We start from the raw sequence: 19,270 nt of genomic DNA on the forward strand, positions 1-19,270 counted from the left end.
AATAACTTTACTTTGAACTGTTGAAATAAATTGGTTTTTTTATTGTAAACTATACCCACGAGTGTGTGTGTTGTGTTTGGGGTGAGTACTAGAATCTGGTCTAGAAAAAAACCTACACCAATCTCCACTGAACTTAGACATTAGACTGTAAACTGTCCCTGTGCAAGCATAGGCCCATTCCCCTGTCGTGCAGGTTACACTAGCATTAGTACATTTTTTGTGTTCATAAAGGGCCCCTGTCATCCTTCCTGACTCTGCCCATATTTCATTGCTGGCAGCCATTCCAACATGTACCCTGGCTCTGCCAAATGACAGACGCTAAGCAGGTATGGGCTTGGCTAGTACTTGCCAGAAGTGGAGTTGGTGGGCCAGTAGGGGGCAGTTTTCCCTCTGGTCCTAATGAAAGCAACAAATCCCAATGCCCCAGTGCAGTGACGGGGATACTGTGCTGTAGGAGATGCCGTCCTTTGGATGAGACATTAAACCGAGGTCCTGACTCACTGTGGTCATTAAAGATCCCATGGCACTTATCGCAAAGAGTAAGGGGTTCCCCGGTGTCCTTGTAAAATTCCCAACCTGGCTCTCTCCATTTGGCCACCTAATCATCCCCCATGTAATTGGCTCAATGATTCCTCCCTCTCCACCTCAAGCTGATGTGTGGTGAGTGTTCTGGCACAAAATGGCTGCCTTGCATAACCCAGGTGGGTGCTACACATTGGTGGTGGTTGAAGTGAGTTACTCCCTTCAATATGAAGTGCTTTGGGTGTTTACAAAAGCACAATATAAATGTAATGATGATGGTGATTATTATTATCATTGTCATTATTATATTTTAAAGCCTTTCTCACTTCAAGTGGAGAAAGCACTACTGGACTGGTATGTACAACTGTCTTTGAACGCAGTTGGATACACAATGTGACAAACACACAAAAGAGTTACTCCATTGTCAAAATGACTATAACGCCATGACAGTTTGTCCAAACATTGTGAAATGTGACGTTTGTGTTTGGTAGAGATAAGGAACTATGTCTATAAACATATTTTAAGATAGTTCTATAAGGCTGACGGCATTTCACTTTTAGTAATAATAATAATCAAAAAAATACCTTAGTACTTTTATTATCGCTCCCTCTGCATATTATGACTGCAAATTGAATTATCCAAAAACTATATCCCAACCCTATCCATTACATGGTTATATTTATTCATCACCCTCCAAGTTGAGGCAGGCACATACTGAATTTGACTAAACGCAAAATGACAGAATAGTGCATTTCTCAGCGTACAAGTATTCCCACTGCTCTGATCTCATACAGTGAAAGGATGACAAGAACATTGTTATCAAATGTAAACTGCATGCAGGTATGAAAAATTCTTTCTACTGCAAACCTTGATGGCAAATCTGCTGAAGCACCAGTTTAAAAAGCCTGACAACATCCTCTTAAATTATGTATGATGACAACACCTAACAGTCACAGGATACATAAAAAATAAATTTTCAGTTGTGCAAATGTATGCAATTATGTGCAAAACCCAGCCATTTAGCTACTTTTAGGCTCTGATAGTTTTGCCATTTGCTTGCAGCACTATAATCTATTTGTCTTGATTTCATATCTTTGCTATGTGGATTTTTGGAAGATATGGGAGATCGCAACTGTCAACACAGAGGAGTGTAATATGAACGTACTACAAGCACTGTGACAGTTTCATATTTCTAAGAAAAACAGTCATCATTACTTTTAAAATGAGGAAGAATAGGTATATTTACAGTACATACAGACTAATAATACGATTATAAATAGATACGGGCATTACTCCGTTTTTAGAAACAGTCATAAATGCTGTATCTAATTATCTATCAGGTAAAGTCAAAATCAAGATACTCATAACACCATTAAGACAACTAGATTTCTGCTACATTTTTCAAATTGTTGCATGTGTACAGCTTGGGTTTCTTTTTAACTTTTTGAAACCATGCATGTCAAAGTTCACTCACAGCAGTAAATTGGATGTTATTTTTGCAATAAAATGACCACAGACTTAAGACAGACTGACTAAAGAAAACTTGTTTACCTAGGTATTAGAATAAGTGAATTATTTCAAATCAATTATACAATTCAATTAAAATATTGCCTATTGGTGTGTATGTAAACATAGTCAGTTACTTTTTCTGTGAAACAAAGCTATCAATGGAACTTGAGCCATGAATTTCGAAAACAATTTTTCAACATTCCTGTACATCTACGAACATTCCAAAAAGCCCTGTTGTCCAAATATAATTGAACTTCACTCTGTAGTATTTCACCTACAATACAAACATTGAACTTACCACCCAAATATTGGACCTGGCCTGCAACTCTGCATTGACACGATAGCCGCCAAAGTCAGCATCCACCTCAAGACCGGCTGACTTCGCAAGGTCAACATTGGGCTCCAGACCCACAGCAGCAACAATATGATCCGTTTTCACCTATGAAGGCAAACATAAGCTAATCAGCAACTAATATAGATGATCATTTTCTGAAAACACGCCAAGCCTACTCGCAGCAGCCTGGACTTACCACACGGCCATCTTTCAGGATGATTTCTACCTTGTCATCCTTGTAAGTCACAGTTTTTACTAGAGCCTCTGCAATGACTTTGACACCCTCTGGAAAACCAAATCAGAAGAAAAGTCACTGAAAAGAGGAACGGACAAGATGCTGAGGGAGCGCAGTTTTTTTTTTCCTACCAGATGAGGTTCACAGAAGCTATAATACATATAATGAAATAGACATTAACCTTTTTTGACTTTCTCTGTCGTCCAATTGCTCAAGTACTCAGGTAGCACCTTTCCCATGTTGCCCTTCTCAGGAAACATCTGTATCACTTCAAGCTCAGAATCGTTGGCTGAGAAAAGAGCGCAAGAGGACAGTATCTGTTATGACAGGTCATTGGTCTTGCTAAGCATCAGTACTGCCATTTTATCCTGTCACTTCCTCCTTTTGTCCAGTGGTCTTACATCTCCTGCCAAGAGCACACGCTAGCTCACTGCCCAAGAAGCCACCTCCAACGATGGTAATGGATTGGATATTTCTGGAGACCTTGTCCAATGCTTTGAAATCATCAATCTGAGGAGAGAAATCTGTATTTACTTAAGGTATTTCTTTAAATTAAAGCTACTCCAAACTGCTCAACATTTAACAATGACTCACTCCAATATTTTGAGTATTTACTGACCAACAGAACAGTCATAAGTTCATCATAATAAGTCTATAACACATTTTTGATTGACTAAGTTACTCATTCCGGGTCAGCCAGAGAGCCCAGCACCTCTGCAACAGCTAGATCCTAAGTATCTTGCTTAAGGTGGTGTCACAGTTAAGCCATAACACATTAGAATAACACATTTAAAGTCCTAACCAACTGGAAAAAGACTAACACCGCACTTTTAACAATTGACATTTGCTGATTGGTCATAGACAAGTATATTTGTTCCAAATGCAGTCAAAGAAGTGCACACACTTGCCGACGTCCAGACTCCAGTTACAAAAATCAAACATGTTTGATGTAATTGTGACGGCTCCAGCTGGTCTAATTTTCAGCTGGGAAGCAAGGGATTTGAATCCTAAATCCTTACACACTACAAGGTAACGTCTGCTGGCTGTCAATGGTGACCGGCCCTATTTTCTGGAGACTGACACAGACTCTCCATGATTTGAAAATCAGTTGTGATCGCCAAATTGGTGTTGTTATCAGCTTTTTAACAGTCTAGTGTGTTCCCAATCTTACTGTATGTTCACACAGCGATTGAACCTGGACTTCCCTGACGAGGGAAAGCATCCTGCTGCCCCAATTGTTATATAATGTGACACTATGTAAGTACAATGTGGACAAACATTATAATTAAGAATTACAATATTTGAACTAGAGTAAAAATACCTAATACAAACTAAATTTAAGTTAACAGCAAAGTCATAGAATAAGTACTTGACTGAAAAATGGTGACATATTACTGGTCAACATACTAATGTATTTGGCCATTTTATTTTCTGCTGGAACAAAAATGTCTCATTAAGCACTTAAGTATTAGCTTATAATGTCTCATGCTACATATTTACAAAAAGAAAATATGTATCTTATGTTGCATCTCCATTGCATTTTTGTTTCCCTAAGTTATCCTGGCCTGTTTCAGGCAGTAGCAAACTGTTTGTCCAAAGTAATTCATTATTCAGGAGTGCCAGAAGTCTTCTTTTTACGTACCTATTTTCAGTAGATTATGACCATGCACTTTGTACTTAAATTACGCTGCTACATTCCTCTCAATCAATTATTTATTACAGCAATTTCTAGTTTCAGAGTATCACTGTGTATTCTACAGTACTTTTCCTGAGGTTAATTGATATATTCAATGCACTGGAATAAGACCATTGTAAAGCTTTACCATAAATTATGATAGCATTTCTCCATCTGTGTTTATGACATAATCTAACACTTCTAGCTATATTTTCAAAGCCATAGACATTAACAGCTGACTTATTCCATGATACACCTGAAATATTATTTGTAATACCCATTTAAGGTTCTAATGGTGAGGGTCTTCAGTAAGCAAGATGTTAAATACTAATCTAAGGTAAAGCTGCCTCCTGGTGGCTGAGCACTTACCTTCCTGAATAAAGTAGTCTTCTTCATCACTTCCTCTCCTGCTCTTTCTATTACCTGCAGATTCCTTGGCACTCCGCCTAAAGAAAACATAAAATCAGTGAATTTGTAATCTAAACCATATGCTATAATTCACCTTTTTTTCCTTTTTTTTTTAATTGCTCACCTGTGGCAATCAAGCACTTATCATAAGAAATCTCAGTGCTGTCATTTAGTTGTACTTTGTTCCCTCTCACGTCCATGTGCACAACCTAGAAGAGTTTAAATCTGGTCATTATTGTTAAATTAAAAACAGAAAAAATACTTTACATAAGTATACCATAAATAGAACAAAATAACACAACTTAAGTATTTTCTGAGTTATCATCCCCCTTCATTTCTAACATTCGTGCATCATCTACCCAGCCGATAACATTTATCAAATCAAATGCTGAGATCACTGTAGTTACAAAACACTAACCGGAAAAGAATGAAAAGACTTGCCTTTTTTCCAGTGAGCACAGCCACTCCTCCATTTTCCGCACTATCAAAATCTTCAGGGCTGATGTAGAATGAGGGGGGCTGGAAGTAGATACTGCCAAATAAAAACAAAACAAAAACACAAACATTAAGAATACTAGGAGTGTTTTTCATGTTATAACTGAAAAGGTGCAACTTTTTAGGCTTCCTTTGCACCTGAGTAGGTGACTTTCATTGTCCCGTACCATACAGTATGGCGTATATCATCTTAACACACCTCCTCTCTTTTCCATTCCACTGTTTGAAACGCAGAGTGTCTGTCACGCTGGGGTCATCAGAGAACCATAACTCTTTAGACAGAGGTGGTCTCATGTATGGAAGGTCTGGCTCATCTGTCACAATCAATACCTGGTGGGAAAAGTAATCAAAAAAGGTATAACGGCCCAGTTTATTAGATGAATTAAAAGCAAATCCAGTGTAAGGAACTAAACTACTTAAATAGTATGGTGAAATACTGAATTTGACCATCAGTCTGGGAACATACGCTCTAATAATCCATTAATTTATTAATAGCTCTATTAATTTAGATTCTATTAACCAAAACAACTACCAGCCTATTTCTAATTTATCATTCATCTACAAAATCCTTGAGGGTAGTTGCAGCTCAACTCCAGATCTACCTTGATAACAATAATCTCTTGGAACAACTCCAGATCTGATTTTTGCCCCAAACATGGCACAGAAACAGCCCTGGTTAAGCTCCCTAATGACCTCCTTCATGTAGCTGACTCTGGTCTACTCTCTACCCTCATCCTGCTTGACCTCAACGCAGCCTTTCATCCTATATGCAATCAGTTCCTCATGGATCATCTGGCTAGCACTGGAGTTAGGGAGACTGTGTATCAGTAGTTTGCTTCCTACCTTACAAACAGGACACATTTTGTACAAATTCAGAATGACCAGTCAGAAAGTTTAATAGCTCCTCATGGAGTTACACAGGGTTCAGTGTTGTTATTTACCTCCTCCCTTTTGGCAATATCTTCCAACACTATTGGTATCAATTCCCATTGCTGTGCTGATGATGCACATCTTTTATGTGTCCACTAAGCCCAATTCCACTCCCCCCCCCAGTACCCTCACTGCTTGTCTCCATGATGTACAGATATGGATGACTTATCTGAAATTCAACAGTAGTAAAACTAAGCTACTCCTCATTAGCACTAAATCTACACTCTCAACAACTAATATTTGCTCACTCCCCATTGCTGGAGCCACCTTACTTGTCCCCATTGAGGCTAAGAGCCTTGGTGTTATACTAGATAGTACCCTTACCTTTTCCAGTCATATAGTTCATGCCTTTGTAATACTAATTCCAGTACAATTCTACATTTGTAAAAAAAAACAAAAAAAACAACACAAGACTTAGATTTGACCAGAAATGTAAAGCGCTTTGAGTGGCTGTTGCAGCTGGAAAAGCGCCATATAAAATGCAACTTGACTGACTGACTGGGATATAAAAAATGTCCCCCGGATTGCCATTTTCCATCTGCAAAACATCTCCAGACTACACCGTTTTAACCCAACACTCCACGGAAGTCTTGGTCAATGCTCAATGCTTTGGTCACATCATGCATTGACTACTGCAATGCGATCCTGGCAGGGATCCCCAACAAACTTATTCACCGACTTCAACTCATCCAGAATTCTGCAGCATTGATTATTACATGTTCAAAGTCCACTGACCATGTCTTTCCCCTGCTGATTCAATTACACTGACTTCCTGTGTTACAGCAGATTAATTTTAAAATTGTATTATTAATATTCAAAGCTTTTCTTAATCTATCCCCTGCTTACCTCACAGACCCCTTCAGACTTACACTCCATCTCGCTCCCTGCGAACCTTACCAGCAGGTCTACTGGCACTAGCAGCCATCAGCCTCAGCACAATGGGTGCCAGGGCTTTCTCTTATGCTGCATCCAAACTCTGGAACTCCATTCCCTGTCACAGCCGCTTACTGGACTCCATTACAGAATTCAAAACTGCTCCTAAAACCCACCTTTTTAAACTAGCATACTCACTTTAACAGCATTAACAGCATCAAATTCATCTTGTTTTTTTTTTAACTCCTACTGATGTAGGCTCTATTGCTTATTGTGTTTTATTGTTGATTGTGCTGATGTTTTTTACTGTTTTGTTATATTGTACATGATGTAAGGTGACCTCGAGTGTCATGAAAGGCACCTTTAAATAAAATGTTTATTATTTATCATTATTATTATATTACTGACCCTGGCGCCAGGGTCTCTGGCCCGAATAGACCGGGCAGCAGCAAAGGAGGCTGTGCCTCCACCAATGAGGAGGTAAGGGGCATGACTGGGGATCTTGGGAGGGCTTGATGCAGGATCCACTGCTGAAGGTAGCATGAAAGAGTGAGCATAAGCGAAAGAGAGAGCGAGACAAAGAGTGAGCACAAGAGCAAGCAACAAAGGGAAAGAAAGACAAAGTCAATGTATAAGCCACGTCTGAAAGTTGAACTGTGGCCAAACAACGACTTGCCCAAAACTCTTGAAGAGAACTGTGAAACAAAATTCATTACAAAAAAAAGGGAAGTAGTACAAATGTTTGATATGTCAGAGATGAACTTTTGGCCTTTCAACAAACCAAAATATTTAGTGTGAGCATCATGAACAGGCAAGGACTAAAGCGGTGATAAGGGAAAAAGGTTATAGCCAAACAAAAGAGAATGAACCTTTTGAAATTAACATTAACAAATCTACATGGAAAAGAGGATTGTTGTCAAGTCTTCCCGATTCCCCGTTCCAGTATAGGCTGTACTAAGTTCTTACCACTCTCTGTCACCACCACAGGCGGAGGCACTGCTGGTTCTGTTGCAGGGCTTTCTGCTGATGCTGCTGAAGATTCTGTTAGTATAACTGGAGCATTAACCATTAAAGACAAAACAAAGCAACAAATTTGGCAAATTAAAATAGCTGGCTCCATGCACTGGTTTAAGTGCTTACCACTCTGCACACTCTCAACACTAGGTTCAGGAGGTTGTTCTGCACTCTCAGATGGAGAAGTTTCAGGTGGAGGCACTGGCTCTGTTAGTATAGTGGCAGTGTTAAATATAATCTGCTTCTTTGTACTCGGGGGGGAAAAAATAATTTGCTTATTTAACTTTCATTAACAGTTTGGCGACTTTGGTAACTCATGACAGATGGAGCAGCAGGAAACAATTCCACTGGCATGATTTCATAAAAAATGTGTGCTCCATTCTTGTTCAACCCAAGATAATCAAGTGCCTTTTTTCCAAAGGCCACATCTTACCCTCAACTACAAGCGCAGCAGGTTGTTCTGCTGGCTCTTCAGGAATTGCTTCAACCACAGGTTCAGCTGCTGATGAGGCAGTCCATAGTTTAGGGTTAGAATAAAGTAGCTTTTCCACAGTGTTACACTAAAGGAAAACCGTCTGGTGCCATGCAATAGTTTTTCTTTTTTTCTTTCAAATTTCGTCTTCCAAGGAAAGTTTTTCTAAGCATGCACACTTCCACCTGGAAGCTGCCCAGTACAACCAGTGCTCTACTATTAACCCGAGAGAGGTTTGGTTTTCCTCAAGGCCTGTGTGTTTTTTTCATTTACACCCCCCTCGCCAAGATAAAAAGACATTCAAAGAAATTTCCTTGTTTTGAGCTGCCGGCATTTTGGTTACAAGCTGTGTCAGCGCCCTTTATGCAACAGATTTCAATGCTACTGTCACCCATTCTCATCCCACCGTACGGTGTGTGAGTGTGTTTGGTACAAGACATTCCATGATAAGGACTTCAGGTTACACTTGGGCACATTTTCCACATCCTTTAAGAAAGGTCTCATATTGATAGCATAAACAATGCCTTCACTGCCCCTCAGAGGCAATGAAATGTTACTGCTGGTGAGAAGGTTAATGCTTAAATCAGGTACAGGTTTCTCTTTATGCTTGTATCAAACTCATGTCCAGGAAATGACATGTAGCTTTTAGCTGATGCATTTCAGGGACAACTTTTTTTTAAGACTTTCTCATCTAAGGTAACCAAAGACATAAGCCTTGAGGAAATACTGTAATTCACTACAAAGGGGCAACCTAAATTTGTGAACAAACCCGACATTTACACGTCACAGTTAGAACATACATGTATGGACAAGTGTAGAGGCAAGATGCTGGGTATATTGGGAGAAGGACGCTGAATATGGAGCTGCCAGGGAAGAGGAAAAGAGGAAGGCCAAAGAGGAGGTTCATGGATGTGGTGAGGGAACATGCAGGTGGCTGGTGTGACAGAGGAAGATGCAGAAGACAGGAAGAAATGGAAACGGATGATCCGCTGTGGCGACCCCTAACGGGAGCAGCCGAAAGTAGTAGGAGTAGTTAGAACATACATGTATATGAAAGATGGGTCAATGGTAACCCAGGACAAAGGTTGAATTATGACAACTTTCAGAAAACACCAGACAGGAGAGATTCCATCCTCCATTTCAGCAAACTGTACAATCAGCCAACAAGGGACAGAGCTCCAAGGACCACCCACCAACAAAATACCCTTCCAAAAATGCATGTTATTTATATTTTTTGGTCACTGTATTGACAATACAAAGCCAAAAAAACACTGTTAATGTCAATAATAATAGTATATACATACATACATATATATATATAAACACACACACACACACACACACATATATATATATATATATATATATATATATATATATATATACATATTACAGATGCAGGACAAAAGTTTTAATACATAACAGTACAAACCTGTTTCGTGTGTCGCACTCATCAGCTGCTATATATATATATATATATATATATATATATATATAACGGTTTTTTCCGAAACAGTCAATGGTGTTGAGTGCTCCACTATAATATATATATATATATATATAAAAACCAACAATGGTGTTGTTATAAGTGCTCAACTAATGAGGAGCGGAATATCAATACAGATACAGGAAAAAAAATAGCTGCAATGAATTACAACTTTTTTTTTCCTGTATCTGTATTGATGTATACATAGATATATCTCATATATGTATGTATGTATGTATGTATGTATGTATGTATGTATGTATGTATGTATGTATGTATGTATGTAGCTCATATATATTATATATATGATGAATGTGTGATGCACGAAACAAGCTTGTACTGCAATGTATTAAAGGTTTTTTTTTCCTACATCTATCTTTATATATATCCATCCATCCATCCATTATCTGAACTGCTTAGCCTGCTCTCAGGGCTGCGGGGATGCTGAAGCCTATTTCAGCAGTCATTGGGTGGCAGGCGGGGACTGCAGTTATATATATATATATATATATATATATATATATATATATATATCACATACATACATACATACATACATACATACACACACACACACACACACACACACACACACACACACACACACACACACACACACACACACACACATACATATATAAAATACACTTTTATCTGAACTGACCCTAATAGTGAATAGTCTATAGAATGAATAGTATTAAATTACCACCCAGAAATACCATTACAGCATGGTGCTTTCTTGCTAGGGTAGTTTTCAGATATTTTGTAAATTTAAAAAGAAAATTACAGTTGTGCATTAGTTCATCTTTTAACAAGTAAAACTTTATGAAAATTATTCAGGAAAAAAAATAAATCTGATTTTCCGTTTTCAAAAGCTGTACTGAAACAGAGAGGTCTAATAGTTTTAAAATACAATGAATTGATGAGGAGTACTTCATAAATTCACCCCATTTTAGTGAGACACAATCTTAGAGGAAATGAACCTAGTGGGGAAGGCAGGGTCAGTTTCAAAGAAACATGCTTAAGGAAGGCAAGGATTTAGTCAATGAGATCCAAGAGAGGAAAAAGAGCATGACACAGGCATGCTTAATACAGAATAAACTAAACGCATGCAACATACAGTCAAGTGCAGAGGCAAACTTCAGGAATGAGATTCATTTCTCAGCCTCTGAACATTAGCAACATTCAACACAGGGGCATCAATAATTTCCCGAATGTCAATGTGAATGTTTACGTGCAGACTAAAAGCCCAATCATAAACTGATTAAGGCATTACTCTGACTTAAGTAACAGCCATGTATATACCTTTATCTGGTTATCTTTAGGCACATCATGATTAAGACAAGATATACATGCACCATTTCTTAGTGCATGTATATGTCTTAGTTGAGTTACTTTGGGTTACTCGAGAAATTCCTTTATTTCGTAACATGAATACATTTTTTGAAATATTGCCATGATTTGATGACTCCCAGTAGTTAAGGTGTTGGCTTGTATGTAACAATACACAATAGTAGGGACTTCATGTATAAAACCTCTTATACAGTATAAAACTGCATGATTTTCTAATCTATAAAAAAGCAACAAAAAAAAGAAGCACATTAACACTGATAAAGGCCATGTGAGATTTTCACCTTAATCTAGCCTACAAGCCTCTTGCAGATTGAGAGTGCAGACATTTCTTATCTCATCTCTTAGTTTTATGCCGAGATCAGACTACATGATATTTTTGTCTTTCACGATGGTCGACATGTCAGATTAGGCAATCATAGTGCCATAATTTCTTGCCGTGTTGTGCACGGGAGACTGGCAACACGACAACTATGACCCCAACCAATCATCGTATGCTGCCTTTCATGATCATGCGCGAGTTCATAGGTCATCGGGGAGGAGGGTCAAGAAACTGTCAATCATGGCTACAGAACCGCTGTATGATCCTGATAGTCTTGTGTTGCAGCTAGTGCTACTGGGGGATGACAACCTAGCATAGCTTAACCAGCTACCCACCGGGCTGCTTAAGTGCCTCCGCTATTTCTCGCCAACATTTATCTTTTTTGACTATGTCATGGTACTCTACGGAAATGTTAAAAAGGCAGCTAGGGGTATTGTTACCACTGCTCAGTGAACCTTTCCTCTGTTTCGTTGCTCCATCTGACAGCAGCAACAGCAGAATCCCTCTCTCTTTGACATGTTTACATATGCGCATCAGACAGCACTCTGTCATCCTATTTGTCAAAGTCAAGGAGCACGTCATAGGAGTTGTCAGACTAGGTAGGAAAATACAGAAAATTCTAACATGCTAGCCTTTTCGTAGGGGTGTCATGGGACATCCAAGAGGTCACATCACTATTCTTCGATTATGTCACACTACACAGGGTAAAGACATCCATTAGTCTTTACCGATGTTCATAACCAGACCGGACACTGGAACTTTGTCGGTGACGACAAAATTGTGTCAATATCGGGCTGAATTATTGTAGTCTGATCCCGGCATTAGTGGTAATTTCTATCAATTAACAAAGAGACTTCGTACATCATTAAGATACTGGCCAATACATTATGCACTGCAGCACAATGCACAGTTTCAATCTAAAATACAAGTGAAACCACAACTGAATTGTTTATAAACAGACTTTCAGTAAAACAAGAGCTGGATTATAAGGCTTTTTTTTGTTGTTGCAGTAGGCCTACTTTTATAATTCAGTGTTGATGTTTTATAAAATACACAAGCACACCTTAATCCTCTTCAAAACCATGCAGACAAGTGGTTTGGAGAAGCTGTAACTGCACACACACTCACATCATGTTTGCCTTTTAATGAATCGCAGACTTTGCAGACATTTGTTTAATGCACATGCATGGTTTATACATGAGGCCCCAGATATATGATGTGTACTGATATGTGTAGGTATAAAATTATTGCAGAGAACCTGGTGAGACTTCTGTTGTTTCACTGGGGGCCAGTTTCTCAATGGCGGGGGCTGCAGGACTCATCTCTTCCTCTGACGGCGCCGTTTCCTTCTCGGTTGCTTCTGGTTCTGAGCCCTGGTCATGGACCTCTTTGTGATGAGAAATAACAGAAATATCAGGCTTTTCCATCTGTGTGTGCTTGCCATCTTTTTCACTAAGCAAAAATATTTTATTAGAAAGTAAATAAAACTACACTTTGGCAATATTACATAGGATAATGGATATGTTCAGAACACCTGTTTGTCTGTGGGACTGAAGAATCAAGTGATGATATAAGAGGTGGTTTCATTCTTTGGAACAGCCATAGAAATATTGGTGGAATTTAGCCCACAACGATACCAAATAAATGGGAATTTAAAATAAATTCCCATTTATTTGGTATTCTCGATGTTTGCATGGTCCTCCTGAAACAAAAACTAAAACCACGCTACTCCAAATGTACACTTGTTTTTGAGGCCAAAGACTCACATCTCCATCCAATCTTGACTCAAGCAAACACTAAACAACCATAACAGTTCTTTGCACACTTTAAAAAACAGTTTTACTTTATGCAGGAGTTCTTAGTGAGGCATGTCATAAACTACAGCTCATGCCTTCCAACTACACGGAAATATTAGCCAGTGTGGACGCTGGTCTAGAGAAGTTGAGATAAATTGAGAGTTAAGTCTACTTCTGCTTCGGAGGCTTGTGTAGTTATGGTACAACAACAACAACAAATAGAACATGCAATTCTTATTGATCATAGACTACACCCAACAGGGGTAAAATAATTACAGGTATGTGTAGGTAGCTCAATACTCATTTCTTGAACCGTTAGAGCCTAAAATGAAGCATTTTATATTAAAGAAATTCAAAGTCTTGGTAATAAGACAAGCTGCAGGTATGTGCAACTAAATAAAACCAATTGAAAAAAGAAAGTTCCCACCTGTAGCCTTTGGCAGGATGTCTGTGGTTTCTTTGAATGGTCTGGATGCGATTTCTGAGAGACGATCCTGATATCTTTGTTGGTCTCCCTTGATCGTTCGGTATGCCTGTTTTGAAAAAACAAAAGAAAAACAATGTCCTTTCTAAGGTGAAACAAGCATTTCAACAATTAGCCCATGTTTTAAACTAAATTTGCCAATCAGAAATCCTACATGGCTGTCGTATATAATACAAGAACAAAGTGGTTAAGACTGCTATAACAACTGCTATCCACTTGAAAAGGATTAATAGCTAATCATTAGCTGGACATTCTGGTGCTGACAAAATACCTGAAATTACCAAAAGAGTGACCAAAATGTATCAAACAATAAGACTGTGATGCTCTAGAGAATCTAAAGCGGCAACTACAAAATACGACCACAAATACCCTTATATACTGTTGTGATTTGAGAGCAAAAGAATTGGTAAAATCTGAGGGACACCAACATGGTTTGATGCTTCAGCCAATTAATCAATGTGTATGAAAGGTGCTAATGACATTAGATGGCCATACTAGCTACTTACATAAACCCCCCCGCCAAGGCAGGCTGCTCCAACCAGAAGGATGTACAGCTGGTTTTCCCCACCACCTCCAGCAGGTCCTGTGGACATATGGGCTGTCGGGACAAGTGCTTGTCTTCTGCCATTGTTAAATGCTGTCAAAAATAGAGTATATATATTGGCCATGTAGGTTTGCACATACATGGAATTTGACTCTGGTTTCGTGGCTACTTGACATAGAATAACGACACTGCAACACAACAATATTCAGATAGAAACACAAGGATTGACTTATACAGGTTAAATAAGAGGTGCTCAAGTGCAATGGTGCAGAGAATATATCAGAGATGCTGAAATAGATGTTAGCAGGTTACTTACATACATGCCTGAGGGAGATGTACATGACAGAGCCTACCAGTATACGTACAATGTACAGTAAAGTATATACAAAATGGTTGGATTTATTGACATTGTTAAGCATTAATTTGAATAACAGCCCACGGAAAGAAACTGTTTTTATATCTGGCTGTTTTGGGGTACAGTGCTCTGTAGCGGAGGAGTTGGAACATATTGTGATGTGTCTGCAGTGACGTTGTCTGCCCGTTTCCTGACTCTGGAGGTGTATAAATCTTGAATGGAGGGCTGGTTGGCATCAATAATTTTCTCTGTCTGTTGTGTGTGTATAATATATATATATATATATATGTGTGTGTGTGTGTGTGTGTGTGTGTGTGTGAGACTGCTGGGATAGACTCCAGCATCCCTGCGACTCTGACAGCAGGATACAGGATAAGTGGTTATATATATATATGTATGTGTGTGTGTGTGTGTGTGTGTGTATGTATGTGTATATATATATATATATATGTATATGTATATACACACACACACACACACACACACACACACACATATATATATATATATATATATATATATATATATATATATATATATATACATATACACACACACACAGAACATTAGAATGTTCTAGGACTCCAGCAATGTCAATATAATAAATAGTCAAAGTTGGCAAACATAATCCCTTTCTCAGCAGCCATGGCCAAAGTCTATAAGGGACATGCAGTGATCACTTTTCACCTGATAAACACTGCATGCCAGAAATCAAAAGTATGAATAGGAAGTTATTCAACATTACAGCAGAATTCTGAAAATTTAAGCCTAATTCAAAAGCACATAACTTATATTTGCTATGTTCAGGTATTGTTCATACTATTGCATCTCCACATGGGTAGTCAGGGTACAATTTGTGGACAGACAATCCCATCTAAATGTTCACTAACACCCAAGTAGTTAATCATTATTATGCTGCATCTATGGGATAACATTTTATTCACTACCCAACTCTGACTAAGCAAAAAGTCAAATTCCACCTGTAATGTTATGAGATTTGTAGCTTCAAGGAGTAATTACATTATTAATTTACAATAAGAAAATTTCATTGAAGTTGGTTTCAAATGGATGCACATCCTTTACTCTGGGATTTTGCAATTTTACTATACTATGCCAGAATTTAAGCAGATTACACTAATTTTCCCAAATCACTATGAGTGAAAGACAAAATCTATCAGATTAACAAAGTAAATGCAAATGACAAATTTCCACATTTTACCAAATAAAACAGTAACAATTGTTGTTACCAAGGTTTCTCCTATGTCAGAGTAGGAGCATTCACACTTTTATCATTGTTGTCATACATCCCTCTCATTTACTCGAACAAGAATCCAACAACTTGCAAAAAAGTAGGGTTGGGCAATATATCGATATTATATGGATATTATGATGTAAGACTAGATATAATCTGAGATTTTGGATATCGTAATATCATGATACGACATAAGTGTTTTTTCCTGGCTTTAAAAGATGCATTACAGTAGAGATGCAGTTTACTGAACTTATTAGACTGTTCTAGCTGTTATATTATTTGTCTCTACCTGTTTGGACATCATATCCACATTAGTAATGAGTGTCAAAAATGTCATCTTGTAAATATTTTGTGATCCCACCAATAGTCATCTATACAATATCGTCATAATATCGATATTGCTGTATTCAGTCAAAAAATGTTGTGATATTTGATTTTGTCCATATCACCCAGCCCTACCAAAGTGTTAAATTGTTGGTTAAACAAGACTGTGCCCCTGGTGCAAGATTTCTATGGAGCACAAATGGAAGTCCTTGTTTGACAAGCTTTTTTTTTTTTTTAAGAGTGACTGAAAAGTTGTAATATCAGTGATGTAGGAAGGGGCTGTAGTCAGTGGCAGGATTAGAACAGATACAAGGGCGATTGCTACATTTAATTTGACAGGTCATGGACCAGACGTACTGGCTCAATGAAAACATCAGCAAACCAATAAATGAATGTAAGAAAATGATTTTGCCATGCATGCATGGTGCAGCCCATGGATGTGCCTATAAGATTTCCTTCAACCAAGTTTCTTAACTTATAACTTTACTTGATTATGTTGACAGGAGGTGGGCGAGGGGAATATCTGTAAAACCACTTTCAAAATTAAAATTTTATTCCGGTTGGTGCTGGATACTAAAATGAGGCGCATATGCAGGCGCAGTGATCATGATTTGGAGACTCAACGCAAAGACCAATGTCGGGCCCCTCATTGAGCAAAACCACATGGAGGCTCTTCTCACTTGTCACAACCAAATGTGAATTTTGCCTGAATGCTATTCAGTTCGTGAGAAAAAGAACTACGCAAGAAAAGAAAAAAAGATCATAAACACATTACTCTTTAGTTCTTCTAATCGAAACTGAAGACTACTGTGATCCCGTTATTTGTTGCTTTATATCTATGAATAAGGTCCAGTAAAGACAGCTGGCACCCTGGGGGCTCCATTCAACAATGTATGCATTTAAGCAAGAAAATATCAGAATGCTTACTTTTGGCATGCATTTTGAATAACTCCAGATCGCATACAGGCTATTCTGAGAAATGGACCAAGTGCAGTGAGTAGTTAGTTCAAATTTGTAAACAGTTTGACCTTAAATCAGCAGACAACTAGGACTCTTCCGGAAATCCCACTACAACACGATACCAGAAATTGGTTTAAAAAAAATTACGCATGGGACCAAATATGGGGTTTTCACAATCAAATATCCATATGGTTTTAATAAAACAGTAGTTGGCCTGTTAAATGCTGGACTTGAGACTTACTTTTTCTATAGCCAACATCTGCAAGCTAGGTTGCATCCAAACCCAACTTAAATGAGCTGATGCTAACTATGGAACATTTGCGTGGATGGTTTGTTTAACTTGGTTTTCGGGGAACACAGTGAAGAGACAGTGAAACTCACGTTTGCGAGTAAGAACCAGACAGTATGTAAAAGCCGGTTAGCAAGAGAGCCACAAATCACTTTACCTGCTCTTCTCACATTATGCCGACACACAGTAGATGACGCTCTTGCAAGAGGAGCAAGCTTTTTCCATACAGTTTTAGATTTCAGCATGGCGACTCTGCTGTGCTACAACAGAGATAAATTAATAGATAAAACTGGTAGATATAAAACACTATCTAGACAACGTTAACCCCTGGTTTGCTGTGACAGCCCACAGCAGTTACTAGCAGCACCGCGCTGGACGTCAAGGCCAGAGACAGGTCATACGAGTAAAAAGCATCATGGGTAAATTTTAAAAAAAAGTAAGTATATACGTCACCGATGGAAAACGCGTTATGAATAACGACGCGCCGATTGGTTAACGCTATTAAAGCAAATATGGCGTTGGCGTTAGATAAAACACAAATTTCCGCCGAAACTGCCGCACGGCACTTGTTGAAACTGTCACAATATATAGAAAATAAACAGAGAAAATAAAATTCCAAGAAAAGAATAGCGTTCATTCCTGTTTTAAGCAGAGACACGTCGAACCATATCCCATGATTCAGTTGGCGACTCACCGCTGCGAATTCAGGGTGTTGGTTGCAACTAGCTGAATCTGTTTGCAATCTTTACTTTAAAGCTCTTTGGTATTTGGGATTCTTGTTCTTGAATTTCTGTTGGGTTTGGACACTGCTGCTGCCCCCCACAGGTTAAAATGATATATTAAACCTTTGTGATTTTTTTTAAATTATTTTTAAATTTTATGCTTTAAAGGATGACAATTTCAAACATATTCAGGCTAGTGAAAACAAAGCATTAAAGAAATACAATTTCTACAAAAAGATTCTAGTTTACACATCAAATCAGACACCTTTTGGGATAGATAACTGTCATGACATGCCTCATTAAAGAGAAGACTCGACCATCTTTAGTGGATTTTTGCCATACTGTTATTTATGACATGAGATACTGATTACCATTCAGCCGATGCTTTATCGTCTACGAGAAATCATCTCCTGTTCATCAGTGTGAAGATGTATGACCATTTGCCGGTCAGCAAAAGAAATCTATTTTAAGTAAGGCATTTGGGCTTATATTAGAATTTGAGTTTTCCAGCTATTACCAATATACCCCTTTACCTGCTATAGATGACAGAATCTCAAGGTTGGAGGTGCACGCAATGTATCAAACTTAATGCAGTTGTAAAGCCCTCTCAGACCAAATTGTGACTTAGTACTGTAACGTGCATGGATACAGTAGTATACAAATAAATTTGACTTGACTTGAAACGCTTTGTACCTACTAGATCCATTTCTACATTCATTTAGAGTCGGTGTCAATACCTCATCCTGGCTTATACAAAGCATTTTTTAACGCTGTTTAAGTGGCAGACACCACAGCAGCCCCCAATGTGTGAAGAGGAAAGCTTGAGAAGTTGAGCAACTGACAACCAAAAAAAAAAAAAAAAACAGGAGATGGTATAAGACTGAGTTCCTTTGTGAGAGGTACTGTTATGAGCATGGTA

At 38.3% G+C, this 19,270-nt stretch overlaps 1 protein-coding gene across 4 annotated transcripts in view; it reads right to left on the reverse strand.

Annotated features, from left to right (window-relative positions):
* The window catches only part of aifm1 (apoptosis inducing factor mitochondrion associated 1), a 45,652-nt gene extending 27,634 nt beyond the window's left edge, over positions 1-18,018 (reverse strand). The window contains exons 1-16 of one of the 4 annotated variants that reach the window (XM_056285396.1): positions 17,787-18,018; positions 14,412-14,542; positions 13,849-13,954; positions 12,884-13,012; positions 8,429-8,497; positions 8,122-8,202; positions 7,948-8,013; positions 7,390-7,511; positions 5,378-5,508; positions 5,125-5,215; positions 4,808-4,892; positions 4,645-4,721; positions 3,002-3,110; positions 2,782-2,889; positions 2,562-2,650; positions 2,330-2,470 (exon numbers count right to left, since the gene is read on the reverse strand). In XM_056285396.1, coding sequence (XP_056141371.1) covers positions 2,330-2,470; positions 2,562-2,650; positions 2,782-2,889; positions 3,002-3,110; positions 4,645-4,721; positions 4,808-4,892; positions 5,125-5,215; positions 5,378-5,508; positions 7,390-7,511; positions 7,948-8,013; positions 8,122-8,202; positions 8,429-8,497; positions 12,884-13,012; positions 13,849-13,954; positions 14,412-14,542; positions 17,787-17,874 — 1,623 coding nt within the window. In that variant the 5' untranslated portion in view covers positions 17,875-18,018. Of the gene's footprint in view, positions 1-2,329; positions 2,471-2,561; positions 2,651-2,781; positions 2,890-3,001; positions 3,111-4,644; positions 4,722-4,807; positions 4,893-5,124; positions 5,216-5,377; positions 5,509-7,389; positions 7,512-7,947; positions 8,035-8,121; positions 8,203-8,428; positions 8,498-12,883; positions 13,013-13,848; positions 13,955-14,411; positions 14,543-17,786 lie in introns of all 4 variants that reach the window. The other 3 variants (XM_056285395.1, XM_056285397.1, XM_056285398.1) reach the window with 3 other exon arrangements.
* Between the last annotated feature and the right edge of the window lie 1,252 nt (positions 18,019-19,270).

This window comes from Lampris incognitus, chromosome 8 (assembly GCF_029633865.1).
Source record: "Lampris incognitus isolate fLamInc1 chromosome 8, fLamInc1.hap2, whole genome shotgun sequence".
Lineage (NCBI taxonomy): Eukaryota > Metazoa > Chordata > Actinopteri > Lampriformes > Lampridae > Lampris > Lampris incognitus.